At 51.1% G+C, this 8054-nt stretch overlaps 1 protein-coding gene across 1 annotated transcript in view; it reads right to left on the reverse strand.

Annotated features, from left to right (window-relative positions):
• Window positions 1-265: 265 nt before the first annotated feature.
• The window catches only part of LOC128967575 (olfactory receptor 14A16-like), a 9289-nt gene continuing 1500 nt past the window's right edge, over window positions 266-8054 (reverse strand). Inside the window, exon 2 of the mRNA XM_054381740.1 lies at window positions 266-1207. Within this exon, the coding sequence (XP_054237715.1) occupies window positions 266-1207 (942 nt within the window). The remainder of the gene's footprint in view (window positions 1208-8054) is intronic.

An 8054-nucleotide genomic window follows, 5' to 3' on the forward strand; every position in this document is an offset into this window, starting at 1 on the left:
ATTTCAGGAACGAGCTCAGAGAAACAACTCCCTTCAGGGTTCTTTATTGTGTGGAACAAACAGGAAGCACAATTCCTCAGGTCTGCAGTCTCTGGGTCACAACAGACAGGAAAACACTGAATGAGAAATGGTCTGAAGAAAGACATTTGTGTAGGAACAAAATTCTCAAAAGGGTAACACCAGCAGCAGCAGCCAGAACTGGAGCAGCCAGGCTGGGCCTGCACTGAGTGACATCAGAACTGCTCTGCAGGAGAAGACAAACAGTTTATTGCTTCTGAAAGCAGCCACGGATCAATTTGCTCAGGGCAGCCTTCAGTTCCTGGTTCCTCAGGCTGTAGATGAGAGGGTTCACTGCTGGAGGAACCACTGAGTACAGAACTGACACCACCAGATCCAGAGACGGGGAGGAGATGGAAGGGGGCTTGAGGTAGGCAAAGAAGCCAGTGCTGAGAAACAGGGAGAGCACAGCCAGGTGAGGCAGGCAGGTGGCAAAGGCTTTGTGGCGTCCCTGCTGAGAGGGGATCCTCAGCACTGCCCTGAAGATCTGCACATAGGGCACCACAATGAACAGAAAACAGACAAATGCTAAAGAGACACTGACCACAAGAAGCCAAAGTTCCCTCAGGTAGGATGTGGAGCAGGAGAGCTTGAGGATGTGGGGGATTTCACAGAAGAACTGGTCCACAGCATTGCACTGGCAGAGGGGCAGGGAAAATGTATTGGATGTGTGCAGCAGAGCATTGAGAGCCCCAGAGGCCCAGGCAGCTGCTGCCAGGTGGACACAAATTCTGCTGCTCAAGAGGGTCTCATAGTGCAGGGGTCTGCAGATGGCAACATAGCGATCGTAGGACATGGTGGTGAGGAGAGAAAACTCTGCTGTGATAAAGGAAAGAAAGAATAAGACCTGAGCAGCACATCCTGCATAGGAGATGTCCCTGGTGTTCCTCAGGGAATTGGCCATGGATTTTGGCACAGTGGTAGACATGGTACCCAGGTTGAGGAGGGCAAGGTTGAAGAGGAAGAAGTACATGGGGGTGTGGAGGTGGTGGTCAGAGGCTATGGTGCTGATGATGAGGCCATTGCCCAGCAGGGCAGCCAGGTAGATGGCCAGGAAGAGGCAGAAGTGCAAGAGCTGCAGCTGCCTTGTGCCTGGCAATGGCAGCAGGAGGAAGTGGGGGATGGAGCTGCTGTTGGCCATCTGCTGCCTCTGCCCATGGAGACCTGTGCAAGGAGGAAAAGGCAGGGACAAGTTAGGGAACACTTCTCTCTGCACACCAAGATTGCAGTGCTCACAGAACACCTCCTCCCTGAGCTGCAGCACCAATGGATCAGCTCATTCCCCACCACCCCCAAACCTCTGGCATCTTCAGCACACCTTCCAATGAATCATGGACACTTAGTTTCCATGCAGACAGCTCTGGGGCAGCACTTGCAGAGTCAGTGTCAGAACAAAAAGTGACCACATGCCAACAGCAATGCCCCAGAGCAAGAGTCCTGTGGATGGCTGGAGAATGAGGGAAGAGCAGTGCAGTGCTGCAGAGACAATGAAGGGAAGAGAGAAAGGCTTGGGCTGAAGCCTTCTCCTTGGCCAGCTCTGCTCTCTGCAGCTCCCAGGATGGCACTGAAGAGCTTTTGTCATCCTTTTGTGTGCACACTGCAGGAGCCTTCAGCTGAATGTCAGCTGCCAAGGTGGTGACTGATGCCGGGGAGCCCATAGCTTGGAGGGCACTGCCTGTGCTGGGGAGAAGAGGAGAGCAAAAGGTTGCATTGGGAAGTGTGTCTGCAGTGCAGAGAATGGCACAGAGGTGCCTGATCCCCCTTGCCAGGGCATCTCTGGCAGCAGCTCCCTCTCCCCGCCTGCCCAAGTCTCTGAGGCCTGCATCTATCCCTTCCAGGAGCTGCTTCTTTGTGCCCAACTCTCCTCCCTGTCCCTGTTGAAGAGCTCATCCCACCTGCTCTGTGCTCAACTGGGCCCCTCCCAGCCTCCTGCTAGCAGGATGACACTGCCCAGGGGCAGCTCTGAGTGTGCAGGGGCTCATGAGCAGTTCAGAAAAAGGCTAATGAGACCTTTGGTCTGAGAGTGTTCTGCAGAGTAGAGAAATAAACTCTAGTCTCACACTACCCACCCAGCACACCAAGGTGATAAAAACTCAAAAGCCAAGACTCATTCCCTTCCAGGAAAATGCTGCCTTGATATTCTTCTGGAAAGCCTCCTCAGAAATGCCCAGAGGGGAGCTAGAACTGTGAGCAGCTCTGCCCAAGCAGCTCCCTCTCCACAGCACAAGGACCCTGCCCTGCCCTGCCCTGCCCCGCCCTGCCCCCACAGACTCACCGTGTCAGTGGCTGCAGTGACTTCTCCTCCACTGAGATCTCAGTCACCCTCCTGGCCACCTTGAAGCTCCCTCTGCCTTCTTCATCTTCCTGAGATTTCCTGGAAGTGCCCTCAGCCCTGCTGTGCTTTGCAGAGGAGCTGCTCCTGGCCAGAGCTCTCTCTTTTCTCTGCTGCTTGTTTTCCAGTAGCTCCATCCAGCCACGGAGCTCAGCCCAGCTGGGCAGCAGAGGACCAACCCAAGGCATGTAATGATCCCTCTGGTGGTTTTTGATGCCATGTAAACATCAGAGCCTGAGAGGAAGATGATGAAACCTCTAAAGTAGTCAAAGTTACATTCAGACTCAGAAGTTACTTGTAGTGTTGCTGGGTCTCAGTGAGGACACTACTGTGAAAGTGTCTGCAGGCTGTGGTTAGAGCAGAGAACTGAAGGCAGTGATGAGAGGTCAGGAGAAGCAGAGGAAGTTGGCTCTGATTCTGAATAAATCTGGAGGTGTTTTATGAATGCAAAGGGTCAAGCCCTGAGCCCTGGCCCGAGAGCCTAGGCAGATCCTGTCCCTCACTCTCTCCTCAGGGTGCTTCCTGGAGCAGGAGGATATGGAGAGAAACAACGTCAATAGCAGGACTATGGCACAACCCCTGCCAGGCTCCTGAGGATGGACAAGGAGGCAAGGAGGCCCCAGGGCTGGCAGCAGGAGTTGTCTCCTCAGAGGCATCAGTGGCACAGCCAAAAGCCACAACCAAAGGCATGAAGAGCTTGGCTCTGCCAGGAGGCTTTCAGCTCTTGCACAGCCCTCTGGCATCTGCACCTCAGGCTGTCCTCTGCTCTCCTTCAGAGAGCAGCCTGGGTGGGTTAGAGCCACTCCTAGTTCCAGACTTGTTCCCTGGTTTATGACTCAGAGTTTGGGTGCAGGGATTTCAGGAGCAGTGCTTTCCCATGGCACTGTTGCTCCTGGAGAGCTTGAAGGCAGCAGCAGCAGTTTGAAATTCCTGAAACTGTTCTGGGGAATCCTAAACTCAGGCTGTGGCTTTTCAGAGCAAGGCTTAGCAAGTCAAACCCCAACAACTGGTTAGAATCAATGCAGGGATTTAGATCAGATTTACACAGAGGTTGACCTGCAGTCCCCATCTTGAGGTCCATCAGCTCAGCAGATGTCAGGAGAGACGTTGCCCTATGGCTTGAAGTTTGTTTGCCTCCTGTTGACCTCCACATTGTTTCTCCTGAGCTCTTTTCACAGCATTGCCCCAGGAAGATTGCTGCTTCTCTGCAAGGCCACAGCTCTGTGCTTCTAGCAGCTGTTCAGCAGACAATGGCACAGGTTCTGCTTTGCAGAGTGTTGGGATGCAAGCTGGTGCTGAGTGTGAGAGTTGTGTGGGGCTTGGGCTGGAGAGGGCCCTCCCAGGTGACTGACACAGCAGTTTAGCACCAAAAGAGCAAACAACTGACCATGGGACAGGAGTGACACAGGGAACTGACCATAGGACTGGGGCTGACCCCAGTCAAATGTGCTGTAACCATGGCAACTGTGACCAGGTATGGGATTTGAGAGCTGCAAAGCCTCCAAGGGAAGAGGGAAGTTAAGAGCTCCCCCATGGATCACAGCTTCCCCACTGATCAAGGCTTTCAGGAGAAGTGAGACATCCTCTGGATCCACAGTGGTAACTCTCTCTGCTTTTGCTTTCTCTTAATTTTTGCCTTCTTTTCTCTATTTCTAACAGCTCCATGATATCGCAGAAGCCAAGCTATGATGTCACACAGTTTCCTAGAAGAGTCATCAATGAACCAGCTAAACTGTTTGGCCACTGCCCTTTGTTCTCCCTCTCTGTTGCAGGGTCCAGGTTTAGGTCAAGGAGCCAATAGGCAGGTGTTGTTGAGGCTGCCTGGGGGGGTGGAATCTGGACCCTGTGCCTCACCTTTCACACAGACAACTGCACATGTCAGAGGCTAGTCGAGAAGGCGTGTGCAGTTTGCCTGCCATACAGCACTTTGAACTGATGGCTATATTTGAATAGGTGATCTGCCATTGGGCCCTTCAGTTTTCAAGAGGGGAATTTCTAGAGGATGATTTGAGAGCCCACACCCTGTTCATTAGCAGGATTCAAGCCAGTAACAAGCACCCACTTGGTGCCTGTCTTCAAGGCAATTACCTGCTTTGTCCTAGGAGCAGCGTGTTGGGTCCCATGCCACACTACAGCAGCTTGCTCTCCTTCTCTCCCTCACTTCTTCCAATTTTGGGATTTGTTTTTGGATTATCCCTGCCCTTCGGATTACAAGTTGCAGCTCCATGTATCTCTCCATTTGGCAAAGGTTTTGGTGAGTATAAGCTCAGCGGTCCGTGAGTAACTAAAGCTAATTTACTTGGTTATTTCCAAAGGTCACAGACTGTTTCTCTGTGGCTTAACTCCACAGCGAGGCTAGAGGGGTCTCTCCTGCCTCCTGAGGAGGCACTGCTGTTTGTTTTCACCTTATAAGAGTTTCCAGTCTGTTTCTCTGAATTCAAGTTTCCGAGTTTTCTAGACTGTTATTCCATTATTAGCCTCCTATGCTGTGTAATCAACCTATCATCAACTGGGCAAATGAATCTGGATCAGATTAGCTTGAAAAATAATTTTGATATCTAATACATCATATTCATATTTTAGCCAATTTCTGGCTCATGAATTTGATCATAAACTATATCAACCTGATCATAAAAGGAGATCAGGTTGGTCAGGCAGGACCTGCCCCTCCTAAATCCATGCTGGCTGGGTGTGATCCCTTGGCCATCCTTTAGGTGCTCTGTGATGGCACTCAAGATGACCTGTTCCATAACCTTGCTGGCACTGAGGTCAGGCTCACAGGTCTGGAATTTCCTGGTTCCTCCTTCAGGCCCTTCTTGTGGATGGGCATCACCTTGGCCAGCTTCCAGTCATCCGGACCTCTCCAGTGAGCCAGGACTGCTGATAAATAATGGAGAGTGTCTTGGCCAGCTCATCTGCAAGCTCTCACAGCACCCTAGGATGGATCTCATCTGGTCCCATGGACTTGTGAGGATCCAAGTGGCTCAGCAGGTCCCTTACTGCTTCCTCCTGGATTATTTCAGGGGGACTATACTGGTCCCTGGCTCCATCTGCCAGTTCAGGAGGCCAGTTGTCCTGAAAACAGCCTGTCCCACTATTGAAGATTGAGGCAAAGAAGGTATTAAATGCCTCTGCCTTTTCCTCATCTTTTGTTACTCTATTCCCCTCCACATCCAACAAGGAGTGGAGGTTGTCCTTGCCTCTTCTTTTGCCATTAATGTATTTAATCTCCTTCCCAGCAGTGACCAGTCTAAGTTCTAAATGGGCCTTTGCCTTTCTAATTTTTTTTCCTACAAGACCTAGCAACGTCCTTAAACTCGTCCTGGGATACCTCCCCTTTTTTCCAAAGGTGATGCCTCCTCTTTTTTTCCCTTAATTCACTCAGAAGCTCCTTGCCCATCCAAGCTGTCTCCCTTGTCGGCTCCTCTTCCAGCACATGGGCACAGCCTGTTCCTGCCCCTTCAAGAATTCTTTCTTCAAGTAGGTGCAGCCTTCCTGGACTCCTTTGTTTTTAAGGGCTGTTTCCCAAGGAACTTTCTGAGTTAGTTCCTTGAATAAGCCAAAGTCTGCCCTTTGGAAATCCAGTGTGGAGGTTTTGGTGCTGCCCCTTCTGGTTTCACCATATATTGAGAACTCATGGTCACTGGGCCCCAGGCAGCCTCCCCCCACCACATCTCCCACCAGCCCTTCTCTATTTGTAAACAGCAAGTCGAGCAGGGCTGCACCCCTGGTAGGCTCAGGTAACAGCTGGGGTAAGAAGCTATCCTCCATACACTCCAGGAACCTTCTGGACTGCCTCTGCTGTGTTCAATTCCCAGCAGATGTCTGGCAGGTTAAAGTCACCCACAAGAACAAGGGCAAGTGATCTCACACAACATTAGGTCCTTCCTTGAACATCAGGAGGCAGCAGCTTATTTCCCTGTTCTTTGGACAATCATCCACAGAGAGATGGAAAACTTAAAGAAGGTGATGTGAAGGATGTAGAGAAACTGGTGGAAAAGGCTTGGAGGGGTTTTAGCAATCAAAAGGGGATAGAGAGGGGAAAATGCGTAACAGCCTTGGTGGCAGTTAATGTGACAGCCCTGGAACAGCAGGGAGAGGTGAAAAGAGGAGGATTCAGAGGATGTGGTAGAGGGAAAACTTTTGGCAACAGGGCCGATATGAGTGGCTGAAGATGATAGCAGCTGAGGCATTGAAGAGTTGTGCCATGTGTTAACAGCATAGTGACCCAACCTGAACTGGCTCCAGCAGCTTTTTTGCAGGCAGTATTGTTTGGATAGTATTAAGTCTAGTGGTATTATTTAGGTGTTCTGTGTGGTGGTCTCAAAATCCTGTCAAAGATTGCAGCCAATGGAAACAAACTAAGCTGAAGTGGCAGATATTGAAACTGGGATGTACTTTCCTAAAACCCTTAAAAGGGATGGCGTGAGATGAGGTTGCAACAGAATTTGCAATGGTAAAAGCAAAAAGGGGAATTGAAGGAAGGAGACTCACTAACATTCCACTAACTGTTAGAAATCAGTGCCTCTAAACAAGGAAGCATCACCAATAGTTCAGAGATTAGCTTTTAATCATACATAAGGCACTTAGACCTTGTGTTGGAGACAAGCAGAGCTAAAAAGAGGAAGGTTTATCTACAGCTGCAGAAAACAGCAGCAGGCAAGGGCAGCCCTAGAAATCAGAGAAAGATAAAGCTGAGTCTCAAGAACAGGGTAGGTTCTTACATGCCTGGGCCTCACTAAGAAAATGGGACCAGACCCCTGGGATTGGCAGAGATCCAACAGCAGGAAGATCAAGACATGGAGACTGCAATGTTGCTAAATGGACAGTAGATGGCAGCAGAGACCAGGAAGCGATTTCACTCTGGATGAGAGTATTCCACGGGAACCAACTCCTAGAAACTAATGAATATATATTCCTGACATTGTATATAAGAGATGTAGAGAGCCCCTCCTGGTATGCTCATGAGGTTGGGACTGTCCCCCATGCATCCAAAGTCCTATAATAAAGACAATACCTGACTTAGCAGCTACCTGGCTGTTGAGTTTGATCAATCTCCATGCAACAACAGCCACCTATGTGTCTGCTGCTGGCCAATGACACAAAGGGATTGGAGTTTGCAGTAACCTCACCCTCCCCTTATGGCCATGTGCCTCCTCCTGCCCTAGCAGCTTCTCAGCCATCCCTCAGCTCCCAATGCTGCCCCAAGCCCTCAGCCTGCTTGTGGGCTGGCAGCTGAGCAGCCACAAGAAACCTCTCCAGGGCCATCCAAGGCAGCTCCCTGCTGCTGCCTTTCAGCTTCTGCATTGGCCACAGCCAAGGCCTGTCCCTGCTGCTGTCCCCTTAGGCACTCCAGTTGCAGGCAGGTGCCAACCCTGCTCCAAGGCTCTTCCTGCAGGGGCCCCCAGGTGCTTAGGGACAGGGAGTGCCACAAGTCACTTGCCCACCACATGTCTTCTGCTGCCTTGCTGGGGACTCTGTGAGCCCCAAAGTGCAGGAGTCAGGGGCTGTCTTAGCAGCTACTGCAGCAAGAAGCGACCTCCCAGTGCCTTTGCTGCCCTCTTGCTGCTCCTCCCCTAGCAGCTGCTAAGTCAGCAGTGACCTTACAGCCCCTGCATAGCCTTGTGCCTGCTGCTGTGCAGGAGATGCTGAGGCACAGCTGAAC

This window comes from Indicator indicator, chromosome 6 (genome assembly GCF_027791375.1).
Source record: "Indicator indicator isolate 239-I01 chromosome 6, UM_Iind_1.1, whole genome shotgun sequence".
NCBI lineage: Eukaryota > Metazoa > Chordata > Aves > Piciformes > Indicatoridae > Indicator > Indicator indicator.